The sequence below is a fragment of the Poecilia reticulata genome, linkage group LG15 (assembly GCF_000633615.1).
Source record: "Poecilia reticulata strain Guanapo linkage group LG15, Guppy_female_1.0+MT, whole genome shotgun sequence".
Lineage (NCBI taxonomy): Eukaryota > Metazoa > Chordata > Actinopteri > Cyprinodontiformes > Poeciliidae > Poecilia > Poecilia reticulata.
In genome coordinates this window covers 373,715-392,570 of record NC_024345.1, presented here as the reverse complement: position 1 = coordinate 392,570, position 18,856 = coordinate 373,715, and the positions used below count along the sequence as shown (strand labels likewise).

Sequence of the window (18,856 nt, the reverse complement as noted above, 5' to 3'; positions counted from 1 at the left end):
GCAGTTGTTGCTGCCAAGGGTGGCCCAACCAGTTATTAGGTTTAGGGGGCAATCACTTTTTCACACAGGGCTATGATGGTTTGGATTTTTTTTCTCCTTTAATAATAAACACCTTCATTTACAAATTGCATTTTGTGTTTACTTGTGTTGTCCTTGAGTATTGTTTAAATTGGTTTGATGTTCCGAAACACTTAAGTGTGACAAACATGCAAAAAAACAAGAAATAAGGAAGGGGGCAAACACTTTTTCACACCACTGTACTTGTCTTAGCTTTAGTGTTCTGGGTGTTTGCTCCCAGGTTAACAGATGTTTGCGCTTTTCAGGGTCCAGCGCTGTGCCATGCTGCAGTTCCCAGACTTCCATGAGAAGTTACTGGATGTGTTGTGTCATCAGTTAGAGGACAACCCAGGCAATGAGCACGCTCAGAGCCTGATTCTCGACATCCTCTGCTGGCTGGCGGGGGTGTTCTCCAACGGACCCTGCAGGCAGGCCTGAACAAATGGCGATCAAGTAGGGGTGTAACGATGAAACCAGACGAGTCGATCAAATCATTTGGAGAAAACTAAGCATTCCTCCTTTAGTTATATTTTGTTACTTCCTTCGATGAACGATGATGTTCATCGCAAATTCACTTCAAATTCTAATGATCATTTGACAGTGGAATTGGAAGACATTTTAAATAGCCAAAATAAATAAACAAAACAACAAGAACAACAAATGAAATAAATTGAGATCAAACCACATGACTGAAGGCTTTTATCATCCAGTTTTTGGTAGAGAGAAAGAAGAGAAAAACGAGAAATCGCAGAAATGCTCATCTTTATTGATCGTGCAATTAATTTATTGCTTATTGCGACAAGCCCAGGTCTGGTACCGTTGCACCTCTACCCATATATTTCATCTAATCCTGTAGGACTTCATTCTGAAGTGTCCTGCTCTCTGTTTTCAGCATCAGGGAAGGGAAGGAGGGCCTGCTGGCCAAAACCAGGAGCCGGTTAACTGACATCGTGAGGGTGTGTTTCTTTGAAGTGGGCCGCAGCATAGCCCACAAATGTGCTCGATTTCTTGCACTTTGTATTAGGTAAGAAACATGTAATAGTAGTTTGTTTGTGGGGACTGGACTCTGTGGTTTCTATGGCAACCATTGTTCTCTGTCTCTTTATTCAGCAATGGGAAAGGAGAGCCAAGTCAGCAGGGATTTGGCATCAGCCTTCTGAAGGCTCTGCTGGATAACATGGCCTACTTGCCTGCCGCAGCAACTGGTGGTGAGTACCTGAGCATGCTGGCAGAGCCCCACCCCCACCTGTTGTACTTTTGTTTCACCCTTCGTTTGTTTCTCCACGGTGTCTTTGGACAGGCTCTGTGTTTTGGTACTTTGTACTTCTGAACTACGTGAAGGAGGAAGACCTGGCAGGCTGCAGCACAGCTTGTGCCTCCCTGCTCACCACCATCTCTCGACAGCTGCAGGACCGTCTCACCCCTCTGGAAGCTCTGCTGCAAACCAGGTACGGTCCGACTCGGCCCGAAGCCGCTCCACAGGTGAGAAACGTTTACACTGCTTAGCTTGGTTTTATGTGGACTGTCTTCCGTCCCCTCAGGTACGGTCTGTACAGCTCTCCATTTGACCCGGTGCTGTTTGACCTGGAGGTCAGTGGCTCCTCCTGCAAGAACGCCTTCAACAGCAGCATCGGGGTCCAGTCCGATGAGATCGACCTCTCTGAAATTCTCTCAGGTAGAAGCCGGGCTTTGTACTGAACTCTTTCTCATCAATGTTAAGTAATAGTTGAGTCAAAACAAACTACTATATCTCATTGAAAAGTTACTTGTAAGTTAGATTTATCTTATTCCAAGTGCACTAATATATTTGCACAATAAATTAGACCAAACTTACCTGCCTGATGGCGAGTCAGAATTTGAAGTAGCAAGGGTTGCCATGGCAGCTGGCGAGCATTGATCGATAGTGCTACTCTGTTTTCCCCCCTTTCGGACCATTCTCTGTAAACCCTAGAGATGGTTGTGGGTGAAAGTCCAAGTAGATCAGCAGTTTCTGAAATACTCAGACCAGCCTGTATGGTCTGAGTATTCAGAAACAACCATGCCAAGTTCAAAGTCACTTAAATCACCTTTCTTCTCCATTCTGAGGCTTGATTTGAAATGCAGCAGATCTTCTTGGCCATGTCTCCATGCCTAAATGCATTGAGCTGCTGCCATGTGATTGGCTGGTTCAACATTTGCGTGAATAAGCAGTTGAACAGGCATACCTAATAAAGTGGCCAGTGAGTGTACGTTCCAGCCATAAAAACGGTTGATTTCCAACTGTTGTGTTCAAGTAAAATTTGCAAAAACCCGATTTAACTAGAGGAGACAGGAGGATGTTGCATGATTTTTGGTCTGGACTGTTTTGCAGGGAATGGGAAAGTGAGCAGTTCTGCTGCGGCAGAGGGCAGCTTCACCGCACTGACTGGACTCCTGGAGGTGGAGCCCTTGCACTTTACCTGCATATCCACCAGTGATGGCACACGGGTGGAGCGAGATGATGCCAGCATGTTCACTGGTAGCTCTTCCTCGCTTTTTACCTAACTTTTGTTCGTCTTTCGTCTGCTAAACTTGTCGTTTTTAAACCCAGTGAGTACGTTTGGTGTGACTCCGGCGATGGGCGGCCTGTCAACAGGGACGGTCGGAGAAGCTTCAACAGCTCTGAGTTCTGCAGCTCAGGTGGCCCTGCAGTCCCTGTCGCATGCCATGGTCTCAGCCGAGCAGCAGCTGCAGGTGCTGCAGGAGAAACAGCAGCAGCTGCTGAAGCTCCAGCAGCAGGTGAAATTCTCATCAGATTTACATCCATGCCAATGCACGACATCCGTGTTTGGAAGTCATTAAAGGGGCAGTATTATGTAAAATCAGAATTTTTGAACTTTACGTCATGTGTTGCCTTGATTCTTTCATTCATGTATTCATGTTTGAGAAATCCTTTAGTCTCCCATGGCATTCAGTTGTGAAAGACTCCTCCACTCAGCTCCTCAGACTAGCCAGCAGCAATTAGCAAAGACCTGGTGTCACTATAGTGTATGTATGTGTATATATATATATATATATATATATATATATATATGTATGTATATGTAAACTGAAGGCAGAATAGTTGCTTAATTGTGCTATAAAATGGCACCATGTGCTTGGACTATACATAATACTGCCCTTTTAATCCCTGCTAAAAATGGGGTCAAACTACTTGTCAGTCTTTTTGTTTTATGATTAAATCTGGTGTTGTTGCTGAAGCAGAAAGCAAAGCTGGAGGCCAAGCTTCATCAGACCACCTCTGCTGCTGCTGCTGTGGCTTCTGGTGTTGGATCCATGAGTAACTCTGTGCCTTCCAACTCCTCCGCCCCGGGCTTCTTCATTCACCCCTCCGATGTCATCCCACCGACACCAAAAACCACGCCCCTCTTCATGACCCCTCCCCTCACGCCGCCCAACGAGGCGGTGTCTGCAGCGTTCAGCGCAGAGCTGGCTCACCTGTTCCCTGGCCCCATGATGGACCAGGGGCCCGTCAACATGGCCGCACACAAGAACACGCAGAAAGCCAAGCCGGTCAGTAACCTGGGCCGAATGTCACATCAGTTTTGGTTCTGATTTCAAGAGCTCAGGATTCCAACAGTCTGCTGAGCGACCAAGGCTGACACTGACTGACACCATCCTCTCATAGCTTATTTCTTGTGGTTATTGTTTATCTGGAAAACTATAAAAACATTAGGTCACAACAAAGGAAAATCCTTTAGCTTTTTCTTTTAAATGCAAGTCTATCAGTTGCTCTTACTGGTCTTTCAGGGGTGAAACCGCAAATCACTAGACCATAAATTTGCGCAAATTCTATTTATTGCACTAGGATGAGGTGGGTTTTTTTTTTAGTCGTATCACAAAGCAGCAATAGAAACACTTTTTGCATCATTCCGGTTTGTATACAGCAGCTTATTTCTAGACACTGGCCTCCGTCGACAAGTGCAGCTGGCTCCATAGCATTGCTCAGTTCATCAAATATTGAGTTTGTCATTTGAAAGTGTTGAATCCATAACTCTTATATAAGTTAACGACTGCAATTTCCCAAAAACCCAGCTTGTATATCTGCTCTCAAGTATTAAGAGTCTTGCTGACGTCTCCTTTGATTGCTGGTGATGGGTGCCAGTGACACGGCTGAAAATACAAATATATCTCATGTCAGTGTTCACATTTGTCACCTCCGTAATTTTTAACAGCTTTTTTTTAATGTGAAGTGCGATTTTCAATTACATTTCTTATTTAACAGAAATGCAGCAATTGCAAAATTGTGCTTTTACAACGTTGGCAGAGTATCAGATAAGTTTTTTGCACAATTGTAAATGGAAGGGCAGCTACTGATTTTTTAGCTTTCCCTTCTTAGGCTGCTTGTTTTAAACAAAGTAAAGATGTTGGTGTGTGTTGAACTCGGAGGGTTTTGTGTTGCAGAGCCCCATGGGCAGTGGGCTGGCTCTGGCTATTTCTCAGGCATCTCACTTCCTGCAGCCTCCTCCACACCAGTCTATAATCATAGAGCGGATGCACTCTGGTACGTAACGCTGACTACTGTACTTGCATACGACATACACGTTATTACTTTATTTATTATCGTTAAGCTTCATGAATACAATATCCTTGACGCAGTTTGTGATGTAATTGGTCTGTTGTGCGTTTCTGTGCAGGAGCTCGACGCTACGTCACCCTGGACTTCGGCCGCCCCGTTCTGCTGACCGATGCACTGATCCCTACCTGCGGAGACTTGGCGTCTCTGTCCATCGACATCTGGACGCTGGGCGAGGAGGTGGACGGACGCAGGCTGGTGGTGGCCACTGACATCAGCACCCATTCGCTCATTCTGCACGACCTGCTGCCACCGCCTGTCTGCAGATTCATGAAGGTCAGGTTCTCTGTATTCTGGTGAGAATTGTGGGGCACGTGATTCCGTCCCACTCTATAGGTCCCAAAAGCCAATTAATGCATCCGAGCTGTTCCTTCAGATCACTGTGATTGGACGCTACGGCAGCACCAGTGCGCGAGCAAAGATCCCGTTAGGCTTCTTCTACGGCCACACGTACATCCTGCCATGGGAGAGTGAGCTTAAACTAATGCATGACCCTCTGCGGGGAGAAAGTGAGGCTGCCAGTCAGCCAGATGTGGATCAACATCTGACCATGATGGTGGCTCTGCAGGAGGACATCCAGTGCAGGTGATTCATGGAGAGGGTCAGGGCAGATCATCAGTTGTTGAGAGAACCAGATGGAAATGTGTGGTGTTGGTCAGATTCAGTTCTCACCAAAGACCTCAAACTTTAAACGGCATCAGAAATGGTTGAGGTAATTAGTGCTTTCTGCTCTGTTCTCCAGGTACAATCTAGCTTGCCATCGATTGGAGACTCTTCTTCAGAACATCGACCTTCCGCCTCTGAACAGCGCCAATAATGCCCAGTATTTCCTACGGAAACCAGACAAGGTGGTAGAAGAGGACCAGCGGGTCTTCTCAGCCTATCAGGACTGCATCCAGCTGCAGCTGCAGCTCAACCTGGCCCACCATGCCGTCCAGAGGCTGCGGGTGTCCCTGGGCGCCTGTCGCAAGTCTCTGCCCAGGGCCTGTGACCCGGAGGCCCAGGGGCTGGTCCACATCTCCTCCACTGAGCAGCTCAGGACAATCATCCGTTACCTGCTGGACACGCTGCTCAGCCTTCTGCACTCCAATAACGGTGAGGCGTGGAGCACTGATTGGGATTTACTTCAAGTAATGACCGTATTATGGATGTTTTACGTGGTTTGCACACTTGATTCATTGATTTGTGTGTTTATGCTGTCAGGACACTCAGTTCCCTCAGTGCTCCAGAACACCTTCCATGCCCAGGCCTGCGAGGAGCTTTTTAAACACCTCTGCATCAGCGGAACGCCGAAAATCCGTCTTCATGCTGGACTGCTGTTGGTGCAGCTGTGTGGGGGTGAGCGCTGGTGGGGCCAGTTCCTCTCCAACGTCCTGCAGGAGCTCTACAACTCTGAGCAGCTGCTTATCTTTCCCCAGGACAGGTAGGACAACACAGGAGCCACTTCTCTGCCTTTGTTCCACAAGTTGCCAGAATTTGGGCTTTAATGAGTTCTGAGTCTTTTGCACTTAACTTCCACAAAGACATGAAGCTTTAGTTTGAGTAGACAGGAAGTTGAGGAATGGAAAAAGGTTAACTTTTTTCTGATGTGGTCCGCTCTATTACATATAGAGAATGCACTTGGTGGGACGGACACATTTCTTGGCTCTCACAGATCAGCTGTAAAGACCACAGGGGGGAATTGTAGAGCATTTATTGTCAACAATTTGCTTGCTGAAGTTAAGCTGTGTTTATTAGTTTCAGGTCCAGTGAATAAATGCATTATGATGAGAGAAAGAGAGACTGAATGTATTTTCTCTTAGCAAGGATTATGAAATGGTGCTTTCACTACAAGAAAAATGCTCAGTGATCATATTTTCAGGGTCTCAGAAAACGTAGTGTGTATTATTTTTTGTCCGATTCTCTGCCAAAGAAAGGGGAAACTTGATTGTTTCATCCTCAGTGCACAAAGGAGCGTTATCGTAGGTCCTTCCTCCCAGCAGCTGTTGCACTTTATAACCATCACTGCTCCCTACAAACTCTCTGAGTGTTTATGTCTCTACTATTATTTCTACTTTGACAAATTTCAAATAACATTGTAAATGTGTTCAACATCTGTCCATGATGGTGGCTCTACAGGAGGACATCCAGTGCACAGAATTTTTAGTTCTGTTTTTACATTAGTTATGTCTATTTTTATCTTTTGTGTGAATTTACATTCTTGGACTTGCTCACTGAGGGACAGTTATGGACATTTTTCTGTTCTGTTGCGGTTTGCTGAGACTAAAGCCTGTCTTGTTTTGGCAGAGTGTTCATGCTCCTGTCCTGCATTGGCCAGAGATCCCTGAGTAACAGTGGCGTGTTGGAGGGTCTCCTGAACCTGTTGGACAGTTTGCTCTCCCCTCTGCAGCGACCACAGGCTGCTTCCCAGCGCAGGACAGAAGGTAATCCCAGTGCAGCACATACTGACACAATCATCAAAACATGCAGAATTGGGTAAAAAAATGAGTCCGTTTCCTCCAGGCATTTTGGACATTCCCATGATCAGCTGGGTGGTGATGTTGGTTTCAAGACTCTTGGACTATGTAGCCAGCATTGAAGATGAAGCCTCAGGGGCGAAGAAGAACCTTGGAGGGAAGGAAAGGGATCGGCCTGTAACAGGTAGAAGACATGATGCCTTTTTCATTTTTTCCAGCTCTACAGATGCATTTTGTCATTTGTAATGCTGGTACAAAAGATTTTCTTTTGAAATGTTTAGAATTTAAAGACTAAAAGCTCCCACACACTCATACATGCAGTTGGTGTTCTGTGAGCCGTGTAGACTCTGTCCACAGATGTGTCAAAAATTCTTTGCCAACATCACATCTGATTGACATATGACATTATTTTAGGAAGGTGATGACATGTAACATTTATCAAAAGATTTTATTAGGCCTGTCTCAATAACCAATAAATCAGTTAATTGTACAATAAACTAAAACAAGCTCCATAATTTCTATTTGGAAGATTTGGCATTTTTCTGTTCTCTCTTTCTTCCAAAAACTGGATGATAAAAGTCTTCACTCTGGTGCTTTGGTCTCAACAAGCCCTTTTGATGAAGGACAATTTTGTTTACAGAGACTTCATTTTTTGTCGTTTCTGTTGTTTTCGACACTTAAAATGACATTTGGAACTTCCAGTTTCAGTGTTAAATTAGAATTTAAAGCGTATTGATCTTTGAGAATGTGCTCTTGCATTATCATGCCTTTTTTTTACCACTTTGCTACTTGAAAAAGATTTCAGAACAGCAACATCATTTATTGCAATAACTTTTATCGCAAAAAATGTGTTATTGTGACAGGCCCAGTTATTACCCATATCCATCCTACAGAGGAAATAATAATTTGTTTGTTAGGGAAGGGCTTGCTCCTGTATAGACAGTTTGCTCAAACTGTTCTGTTCTTTCCTTTTGTAATGTTTTGTTTTTCTGTTCCTCAGGGATTCAGTGGAGTTTCATCAACAACACGCTTCAGTCTCAGAACTCCAACAGGACAGCTAAAGGCAGCAGCAGCCTGGATCGGCTGTACTCACGGAAACTTCGCAAGCAGCTCGTTCATCACAAACAGGTAAACATGTTTAAGTCCAAAGCCAGAATGACTGAGGAGCCTTACAGAAATACATCTGCAGTGTTTGTTTTAATTGTGCCTGTTTTATTGCAGCAGTTAAATCTATTGAAAGCCAAACAGAAGGCTTTGGTTGAGCAAATAGAGAAGGAGAAAATCCAAAGCAACAAAGGTTCCTCTTACAAACTGCTAGTGGAACAGGCCAAACTCAAACAAGCTACATCTAAGGTGAGAACCTGTCAGACTTTTAACATCAAATGTCACTAAATGAACAACAGTTAGGAACAACTGTAGTGTCAGATTCTTCAGCTGTATGTTTGATTGCCTTTGGCTCTGTTTTCCTCCCTCAGCACTTTAAAGACCTGATCCGTCTGAGACGGACAGCTGAATGGCCTCGCTCTACACTGGATGCAGAGTCCACAACAGCCAAAGAAGCCCCAGAAGTAGAACCTCTGCCCTTCACTCTGTCCCATGAACGCTGCATCTCTGTAGTGCAGAAACTCGCCCTGTTTTTGCTCTCTATGGACTTCACTTGCCATGCGGACCTGTTGCTATTTGTCTGCAAGGTATTTGTCTGAAATAAGGTGCAGATCTTCTAAATGTTCTCTGTATAGACATGTGACCAATGTTGTTTGTCTCTGTAGGTACTTGCTAGGATAGCTAATGCCACAAGACCTACAATCCATCTGTGTGAGGTGGTGTCTGAACAGCAGCTGGAACGCCTTCTGCTACTGCTTGTAGGAACAGACTTCAATCGAGGGGACATCTCCTGGGGAGGGGCTTGGGCACAGTACTCCCTCACATGTATGCTCCAGGACATCCTGGCAGGTCTGTTTCATTTGGTTATGACCCCCACTTTTTACCCAATTGACCCAGTTGTTGCATGAGTTGTTGGGAGGGTGGAAACAGAAATAAAAACGTACAAACATCTCAGTCTAACCACGGTTTGACTGAGATGTCTCATTATGGGAAAAACCCCATAATGAAGGATGTATCTAAATTCAGAACATTTGTCTTGGCACCACATGACTTTTAACAAGTGAAACAACTCTGATTGAACACACTGATATAGGCATGTTGCAGCGCAAGATCCCGCCTCCCTGCTGGAGGCGAAAGAACTGCTCGCTGACAATGATTCCCATTGGTCTGAGCTGTCAAGCGGTCAACATAACGAGTTAAAGCTTAAATGTGCAGACACCTGCCTTCCTTGTTCCTTGTTGTTTTTGGATGCTAAAGGCGCTTCTCCACTAGCCCACCTCTGACCGGTACGGTCTTGGCCAAATTTGTTTTCCATTAGCAAATCCGGCGCAGCTCAGCCCGGCTGTTCTCAGATTTCAGTACCTGCTCAGTACCTCTAGGGGTAGTACTACCAGGATCGATAACGGTACGGCACCGAAACCATTTGATTGACAGCTGATCACATTCATTAGTTGGCTCGTGATTTACGTCACTGAAAACTCCAAAACAACTGTAAAGTTTAGCTGTGGGGCTATATGCAGATATGCCATCTGCTATCAGAGAGCTGTTCAGTATAGAGGAACAGCTATGGGTTTAATCACGATCAGCGCCAGGACCACATGCGCTAAGTTTTGAAGTAGAATGATGTTGATTTAGCAGTTGTGCTAGCAGCTAGTTGCTCTTAAGAAAGGCAGCCGTAAAGAAGAGAGAAATGGAGCAGCTGGTCAGCTTTCTAATAGACATTTTTCTGCTGACAACTACATAGTATTAGCTTATGAACTACATAATATTAGCTTGTGAGATGATTTTTATTTTGCCTTCAGACTAAAAAAAGAAAAGTTCAGACGTGGCTATTGGTTTACATCTTTTGACTGCAAATCCAAAAGCTTGCGCATTTAGAAAAAGTGCCGGAATGTAATTATATTAACATGTACAGCAAAAATAACCAAATGATCGGAGTCTTTCTCATTATGTTTCGGCCAGTAATGAATTTCTATAGGACAAAATGAAATATCTGGGTTTATTTGAGTCCAGAACTACAAACTTGAGGTTCTCCTTTGCCGAGTGTTGCTGCAGACATCAGTAGAGAATTGAACACAGCTGCTGCGCGCTCACGACCCGCCCTCAATAACAAGGAACAGACTACATAAATGGAAAAGCTCACTACCTGAACCGCACTGAGGCAGACGGCGACCGTACCGGTTAGAGGCAGCAGTTCTCCCCCATCTTTCTAAGTTAGCCATGTTGTGACGATGGGTTGGATCACAGATGATGAGGGTTTTCTCAGCTCAGGGTATGAAGCAAGTTCAGCATCTGACCTTGTTGTTCTGACCCAAGGTGAACTAATGTCTCCGGGCTCTCTGGATGCCATGGAAGAGGTGGTTGTGGGTGAGGAGGCAGGGGCGTCATCGTCCTCAGCCGTGGCAGACTCAGACGACTCTTTGGCCCAGCCTTCCACCATTCCCCTGGTAGAGACCATCGATGAAGCTCTGGTGCCAGACATCATCGCAGGGACCACAGGGACCTCCACCGTGTTCCAGAGTACGTGGGGCCCCTCTATCCGTTCACCACATGTCCCACAGCAGTATTACTGTTAAACCCAGATATTTTTAGATTGCACTATGAAAGGTTTTGGAATACATTTTCCTCTTTAATATAAATACTATAAATGTGAGTTCATCACTTGCTTTTGATCGAGCTTGTTACTATGGCATTGACAGTTTTTCAGTTAGGTTTGCTGGACAGAATCTTTGCCCTGCAGTATTTGCCGTGTTGCTGTTAAGTGTCTGTTGCTTAAATGTTTTCTCGCATTAACCTAGTAATACTAAAGATCTTTTTGTTATCCACAGGTGCTCCGCCTCTATCGTCTTTGGAAAAAGATAAAGACATAGACTTTGACTTGCTACAAGACCTCATGGATGTCGATATTGATCCTTTAGATATTGATTTGGAAAAAGATCCACTTGCTGCCAAAGTATTTAAGGTATGTTGATTCTATGACTTTTGTTCTTTCATTCTCTTTCACCTATCATCAGTTTAAAAGCTTAAAATGCCAAAGGTTTCTTATTTGTCCATCAGTTAACCTAGAAATGACTTATCCAAGACTGTCATTTAGAAAGGTATCATATTTAATTATAATATTTCTGGAAGTCTGGGTACGAATGTATAAACAAATAAAAGATTGGGAAAATATTTGTACTTCAAGATGTTATTCCCAATTCCATTATTTGTTGTCCTTCCTTAGTGTCGTCCTTCCTTACTTGCATAAGAAATCGTTTACATGTCAGTAAATTTACGTTCTTTCAGATTTTCAGAAGACCGGCAATCTGATCCAATGGATCTTTTAGATAAAATGTCTTCCTTTGGTTTTGGAAGAAATAGATTTTCTTTAATTTGCTCTGTGTAAATACACTGATTACTTTTAGTTGGTAACAAAGAAGTGAAAAGCCCATTAAAAACACAAGTAATCTGACTTTGTGTAACTTATTGGGTCTCCATAGAAAGTTATTTGGTCTTTACCAGGTCTACAGTTACTAAGATGTGTTCACATCGTCGTTATTTACAAAGCAACAAAGTCCAAAGTTGGTGTTCCCATTGTGCTTCACAAGACTGAAGGAAAGTCTCAGGCGTTGCTTATCAAATAATCTCATTAACTGATTTTTATCACTCCATAAAATCGTATTAATGAAAGTCCATCATTCTGCACAAAGAGTGGCTGAAAAGGCCTAGTCAAAGCCAAGCCTCGTTCTCATTGAGATGCTGTGATGGGATATGAAGGAAGACATGTCTGCAAAACCTATTCCTAGCAGTAAAATAGGAAGCTACTACTGAGTCACTCCTGCTCAGTATTCAATCATGGGGTGTACCTAGTTTTCTGCACAGATCTTATTACATGTAAACTGGAATTTTTCACTTGAAGGTATATTGAAGTAATTTCAGAACCTGGTAAGGACAAAATATTAAACATTTTGTTCAGCTCCACCTGTCCAGTAATAACTAGAATCGGTTGTTATGTTGTATTTGTGAGTAACAAATTGTCCTTGTGGTTTTTTTTTTTTTATCTCAGCCAATAAGCAGCACCTGGTATGACTACTGGGGTGCTGACTATGGAACATATGGGTACAACCCATACATCGGAGGGGTTGGGATTCCGGTATCCAAACCTTCGGTCACCCCTGAAAAGCCAGCCTCTCAGTGTGTGTCGGTGTCTGTGTCTCAAGGTGAACCTCTCCTTTTGTTCAGCACCAGCTCTACTTTTCATAATAGCTTCCATCCAACCCTAGGCTAAATGCTCGGCTTCTTGTTTTACAGCGCTGGATGCCCGACTTGAAGTTGGCCTGGAGCAGCAGGCTGAGCTAATGCTGAAAATGATGGCAACTTTACAGGCTGACTCCATTCTACAGGCTCTCAGTTCCAGTTCATCTACAAGTAAGAAGCTCAATGTTGTTTTTTTTTTTTTTAAACTATTTTATTAGATTTGAATAGAGCAGACTGGTTCTGAGGAAGCTTTGAGTATTTAGTGTTTTCTGCAGGGTTCTTCAGATCTTCTATAAGTCTGTAGAGAATTAGCTAATCTGTTACAGCATCAGAACCCGGGACTTAAAAAGGCTCCACAACCTGGTCAAAAGGCTCTAGTTCTGTTCTGAAGATGACCTGATGGTACAAAGAGGCATGATTCCGAAAGTGAAGAACATCATGAACAGCCCAGATCATTCTCTTTATAAGACAGTGATACAATAACAAAGTGTCTTCAGTTAGAGACTTGGTTCTGATTCCCTGTGATACAGACTGCTGAAGGAGATCCTTCCTACCTTTAGCCATCATCATAATTCTCTATAATCACACAAACTAGATAAGTGGGAGTAAGACCATTTTATTTCCATTCGGAGTTGAAGTATTTTTAAATAAAGTTGTTCCCTATAATTGAGGAAAGAGCTCAGGACCCCAGATGTATTTTTTAATATAATTTTTACTCAAGTTTTATGAAGAATTTTTTATTTTTTTTGCTGGATGTTGCTGGATCCCAGGGTTACTACTGTTATTGACCTGCTGCTGCTGGCTTTTTGTTTGCAGTCTGGCTCTGAAGAAGAAAGGACTTGTTGAGAACTTCACTTTGATCCCTATTTATTGCTTCAACTCTTCCCCCATGGAAATAACTGTCCCTTTATCTTTGTTACTTATAAACACAGCAGAAGGCTCAAAATCTTTTCCTCTGGGGAAAAGCCAGGAAGCCATAGTTGTGTCAGTGTGGCACCATGCTCTGTGTACCACATGAAGACTTTGTGTGTTTGTGTTGCAGTCACCCAGCCCGCCAATGGGACCGACGACTCCCTGCTCAGAGCATTCCACAGCGGGGGCTCCCCACCCTGCAGTGGCCCCACCATCCAGCCCTCCTCCGTTCCCATTCTGAGCAACTGTTTCAACAAGCTTTTCTCCATGCTGCAGGTCCACCATGTGCAGGTGACTGACTAAAGATGCTCCGTCCTTGCTGCCTGTTTTTTAGCTGAGTTATATCCAGGACATTTGAAGCAGAGAATCTGTTGGGAAATGTAGTCCTGCACGTTCGTCTTCAGGCTTCTTTTTTTTCAGGGCTTTTGCGATATTTACACCAGAAAAGCAGTTTAGTAAACAAGATACAGGACTTCCCCCAGAAAACTCACTATCGGGGCAATAGGGCAGTCATCCAGCTGCCCGCCATGTGTTTTAGGTAAATCATGTTTATATTTGACAGGAAATTTGAAATCATCACTTGACAGTTATTCATTATCTAAAGCAGTGGTCCCCATACTGTGGCCCGCGGGCCGAATCCAGCCCGCCTCCACATTTGGTCCAGCCCCCTGAACAATACCAGAGAGCGTTCAGATTTATTTTTTTTGTTTCATTTACCGTATTTTCCGGACTATAAGCCGTTTATATGTGGATTTTTCTTCAACCACCAGGGGGCTCTTTAGCAGGAAGTGAATCATTGGAAGTCTCGGTTACTTGCGCGCCAACACTGAACCCACAAGCAGCAAAATGAGTAAGAAACAGATCAGGTGTCTTTGGAAAGTTTCTTTGCAAAGGGGAAAAGGCCCAGAGAAGAGACGGGAGAATGGATTTATCCCGGACCGGTAGGTGAGTCCCACATTACTCACCTACCGGTCTTATCTTGTGTGGCATGTTGCAGCCACTCCCTTGCTCGTGCAGTTGTCGTGTACACCCGGGCCCCATAGACTTTGCATGGGTTTTCGTACTCGTGCTTGGTGAAAATCAAAGCATGAGTATACGGGTTTGCGTAACATGCGGCGACTGGCTGCTATTGAGGCAATGAAGCTTCATGCTGCTTTGCCACATAGAGACCAAGCAGGCTGTGCTCAAGCAGCACACCTCGGGTGTTATTATCTCCCATCACTCCCCGATGGGACCGTCTCGTTGCAGAGAACAAACTTAGGGCTCCTGTTAGTCATTATCGTGAGTTAAAATTTTCACGAAAGTAAAATGTTCGTTTTTGTGGCGCTTCTGTTATTTTGAAGGGATATATAAACGCTACCATAGCGACCAAAGTCAGAGAGCGTTTGGGCAGTGGTCGAGAGGAGATGAGTAGAGCTTGTGAGTCTTAAGTGTGGTTTAGACAGCAAGACTTAAGAATTGTCGGCCGATTCTCCAAACCTCTGTGACCACAGAGCTGATAAAAGTACAACAGGTTCGATCGGTTCATGTCTCCAAGGCAGGAGCAGCACGAACCGATTCCACTCACAAACATCCTGATTCCAGAGGATAATCCAGTAAAACCCCCAACATRGCRGGAATTTAGAATAACCAAACACGGATGACGATGTAGAAGCAATAGTGATAGTTTGTGGAGTCATTTTAATAGATAAAAGACGTAACAAAAAGAAAAGGCGGTGGATAAAAGACGACGGGAGCAGCCGCTTTATTTGCTGCACTATGATTTGAAGGTGACTGTGTTTTTTCATAGTTAACATTTTTAACTGAATAAGCATAATAATGACCTTTAGATTTAATAATAAACATTTCCACATATCATCTCCGATATCTACCGGACTCTCAGTTGTACAATATGTCAGCTGTTTGGGATTCCCCTCTGTTCTTACGTCACCGCACTTTCTGATTGGCTACCTATCACATTCAACAGGTTGTATTCTCGTTCTCCCTCTCTCCCCCAGGCCGCAACAAAATTTCCAAGTCTTGACCAGTCCGCGGTAATAAAAAGGTTGGGGACCACTGCTTTAGCACTTTTACTGTTGCAGTTACCTTCGGAAACTACCGTAATCAGTTCTGTTAAATCTAATCTTGGCAACTTTTTCTTTTTCAACCATAATAAATGTGATATTCAATTGACTTATGACTCAAATTTTGGCTGTCCGCCCCCCTTTGCTGCTGTTGCATCGTTGTGGAAAACCTGGAGCGGCAGAGATATCCGTGGTTTATATGTGTATGTTTACTGGTTTAAAAAAAAACTTTGGGGTTGTGGCTTATAGTCCAGTGCGGCTCATAGTTCGTAAAATACGGACTATAATCCTTCCTGGATTTATTCTGTGAAGAACCCAGAGAGGGTTATTTGACTGTGCTGTCTGGAAAACAATATATATTTTACATTTAGGTACTCCTACAATCGTCACACTTTTTCTGTTACAAACTGACTCCGGCCCCCCACCAGAGAAGGGAAAAGTTATGTGGCCCTCACAGGAAAAATTTGGGGACCCCTGATCTAACGAGTGGAAGATGAATACCTAAACACCAGCTATTAATCTTTAGAAAACGGCAATCATTAAAAGAAATTACATAAATTAACAATACTAAGCCTGGTGGGGGCACAAGTTAAATCTGTTGACCCAGCAGGCTTGAAGTACACTGAGGGAAACCCTGAGACAGCATTTTTCCACCATTTTTATCATTCGAGTTGGAGAAGCGATGAGCTTAGTGAGTGTTTATAATAAGGAGCAGCCAGGTGAAATGTGTGTGTTCTCCTCCTAGCTGGAGTCGCTGCTGCAGTTGTGGCTAACACTCAGTCTAAACACGTGTTCTGGTGGCAGCGAAGACAGTGGATCAGATATTTTCCTCTTCAACGCCAGCCGGGTGCCCACCATCCCACTCAACCAAGGTGGGCTCTTAAACCCCCCCCGGCCGTTTCAAATTGCTTTACTGTTTCTGTAAGTGTTTTTAACGTGTATGCGTGCGTGTGTGCAGCCTCTGTCAGCAGCTTCATCTCGGTGCTGGCCTGGTACCCCAGCACTTCCCTGAGAACATGGTGCCTGGTGCTACACTCTCTCACCCTGATGACCAACATGCCCCCCTCTGGTCAGTGGGGCCCTCACAATGCAGGAGGATGTGTGTGTGGGTGTGCACGTGCTTGTGTTTGTGTGTGTTAAAGCTGTGTTTCTGCCTCCAGCCTCCATCAGCGTGCTGAACTCCCAGGACAGCACGGCCCAGCAGATGGTGTCGGATCCCACCCTTGTCCATGTGCTGGTGCGCTTCCTGTCCAGCAGTAGCACCAATGGGACCAGTCAGCACAGCTCCCAGGTGGGCCCCACCGCCACACAGGCCATGCATGAGTTCCTGAGTCGCCTGCAGGTCCACCTATCCTCCACCTGCCCCCAAATGTTCAGCGAGTTCCTGCTGAAGCTCATCCACATCCTATCCACTGAGAGGTGAGCTTCCAGTCAAATTAGCTTAATCAGAGTTTAAGAGGTGCAGCTGACTGGTTGTGCTGGCTCTCTAGGGGCCCGTTCCAGTCGGGTCAGGGTCCTCTGGATGCCCAGGTCAAGCTGCTGGACTTTACCCTGGAGCAGAACTTCGAGGTGGTGTCCGTGTCCACCATTTCCTCCGTCCTGGAGTCCATCACGTTCCTGGTTCACCACTACATCACGTGCTCAGACAAGGTGGTGTCCCGCAGCGGCTCTGACAGCTCCGTGGGGGCCCGCGCCTGCTTCGGAGGTCTGTTTGCCAACATCATCCGACCAGGAGACGCCAAGGCCGTGTGCGGGGAAACTACGCGCGACCAGCTCATGTTCAACCTGCTGAAACTGGTGAACGTGCTAGTGCAGCTTCCTCTGTCAGGGGACCGTGAGTTCAGCGGGCGGTTGCCGCCGGTTGGCAGCGGTGCCGCCGACAGCAGCGTCTCAGATGAGGAGAAGGTCTGTGGAAGCAAGGAGAGCGTGGCGGGAGGAGTTTCGTCCAGTCCCGGGGCCCCTGCTGGCGTGGCTGACCTGGTGCTAGCTAACCAACAGATAATGAGCCAGATCTTGTCAGCGTTGGGTCAGTGCAACAGCAGTGCCATGGCAATGATCATCGGTGAGACTTCCGTTCAGTCATCACACCACTTTAACTTTCTGTTGGCTTCGTCAAACTAGATCAGCATCTTCACCTGCTTTGTTTTGCCTTCTATTAGGGATGCACCGAACCATTTTTTTCACTATTGATACAATACCGACATCTGAGTTGAGGTATTCTATCGGATTGACAGATCTGATACAGAAAAACAGTGCTGAATTAACTTGATGGTTTTTTTTAAAACACAGGCATAAAGGTACTGAATTTCAAATTTATTTGATAACTCTGCACCAGTACAGCACATGTAAATACAAAAATGCCTTCATAAACTTAGCCAAACATGTAAAAACAACTCGACATTAATTTGTTCACCCAGTGCAATCAGGAGTAGGAGAGCCAATGTAAAATAAATAAACTGAAACTGGCAAAAATAAACTGCAACAAAACTTTTAAACAGTTCAGAAAGCGCATTTAGTAATTTTAAATACAATGTAAAATAATTAGTATCGCACTATGTCCCCCAGAGCACAAAACAAAGAATTAGACTGACTAGATCTGCTCTGATGGCACATTGTCACTCATACCTGATCTAGATTTTTTATTTATTTTTTTATTTTTTATAAATATCGGTAAAGATGCAAACATTAATATTGGATTGGTGCATTGCTGTGGAAGTGTTTTTAATCAAACAAAATTGAAATTCTTGAATTTAGCAGCTCAACAACTTGCGTGTGTTAATGATGATGATGATGAAAACTCTTGACCCAAATGCCGGTGTCTTTCCTCCAGGTGCCAGCGGTCTCCATCTTACCAAACATGAGAACTTCCACGGAGGTCTGGATGCCATCTCAGTGGGCGATGGCCTTTTCACCATCCTCACCACTCTGAGCAAGAGGGCCAGCTCAGTGCAGGTCATGCTGCAGCCCATTCTCACTTACATGGCCTGCGGGTACATGGGCAGACAGGTACAACCAGCCGGCTGCTGCTGCTTCAGCTGCTCCCATCAAGTGTTGAAATGCGCTATTCGAAAGTAGAGTGAGGCAAACCTTACCAGGTCTCTGTTTGTTTGATGGTAGGGGTCTCTCTCCACCTGCCAGCTGTCCGAGCCTCTTCTGTGGTTCATCCTGCGAGTGTTGGACACCAGTGAAGCTCTCAAGGCTTTCCATGACATGGGTGGGTGTTCACAAATGTAGCTTCTTCTTTAACCATGGCAAAAATCAGGTGGTGGCTGATTACTGCCACAACAATCAGCCACAGCAGATTATTAGCCACAGTGGTTCATGGTAAATATTGTCATTTTATTTTGGGGGTCCATAAATGTTAAAAATAGTGCCGACAACTGATTAAAAAAAGTTAATGAGATTAATCACACTCTGGCCGTGTGATTAATCAG

General features: G+C 44.6%; 1 protein-coding gene across 2 annotated transcripts in view; it reads left to right on the top strand.

Annotated features, from left to right (window-relative positions):
* The first annotated feature begins 327 nt into the window (after window positions 1-327).
* The window catches only part of birc6 (baculoviral IAP repeat containing 6), a 55,685-nt gene continuing 37,156 nt past the window's right edge, over window positions 328-18,856 (top strand). The window contains exons 1-30 of one of the 2 annotated variants that reach the window (XM_017309038.1): window positions 328-485; window positions 950-1,081; window positions 1,168-1,265; window positions 1,358-1,505; window positions 1,599-1,732; window positions 2,408-2,554; window positions 2,627-2,814; window positions 3,280-3,588; window positions 4,480-4,579; window positions 4,713-4,927; window positions 5,028-5,236; window positions 5,394-5,746; window positions 5,855-6,074; window positions 6,938-7,074; window positions 7,154-7,291; window positions 8,108-8,235; window positions 8,332-8,460; window positions 8,583-8,798; window positions 8,877-9,060; window positions 10,528-10,731; window positions 11,040-11,173; window positions 12,257-12,410; window positions 12,502-12,618; window positions 13,490-13,650; window positions 16,168-16,294; window positions 16,381-16,491; window positions 16,583-16,841; window positions 16,913-17,484; window positions 18,253-18,428; window positions 18,540-18,636. In XM_017309038.1, coding sequence (XP_017164527.1) covers window positions 340-485; window positions 950-1,081; window positions 1,168-1,265; window positions 1,358-1,505; window positions 1,599-1,732; window positions 2,408-2,554; window positions 2,627-2,814; window positions 3,280-3,588; window positions 4,480-4,579; window positions 4,713-4,927; window positions 5,028-5,236; window positions 5,394-5,746; window positions 5,855-6,074; window positions 6,938-7,074; window positions 7,154-7,291; window positions 8,108-8,235; window positions 8,332-8,460; window positions 8,583-8,798; window positions 8,877-9,060; window positions 10,528-10,731; window positions 11,040-11,173; window positions 12,257-12,410; window positions 12,502-12,618; window positions 13,490-13,650; window positions 16,168-16,294; window positions 16,381-16,491; window positions 16,583-16,841; window positions 16,913-17,484; window positions 18,253-18,428; window positions 18,540-18,636 — 5,443 coding nt within the window. In that variant the 5' untranslated portion in view covers window positions 328-339. Of the gene's footprint in view, window positions 486-949; window positions 1,082-1,167; window positions 1,266-1,357; window positions 1,506-1,598; window positions 1,733-2,407; window positions 2,555-2,626; window positions 2,815-3,279; window positions 3,589-4,479; window positions 4,580-4,712; window positions 4,928-5,027; window positions 5,237-5,393; window positions 5,747-5,854; window positions 6,075-6,937; window positions 7,075-7,153; window positions 7,292-8,107; window positions 8,236-8,328; window positions 8,461-8,582; window positions 8,799-8,876; window positions 9,061-10,527; window positions 10,732-11,039; window positions 11,174-12,256; window positions 12,411-12,501; window positions 12,619-13,489; window positions 13,651-16,167; window positions 16,295-16,380; window positions 16,492-16,582; window positions 16,842-16,912; window positions 17,485-18,252; window positions 18,429-18,539; window positions 18,637-18,856 lie in introns of both variants that reach the window. The other variant, XM_017309037.1, reaches the window with a different exon arrangement.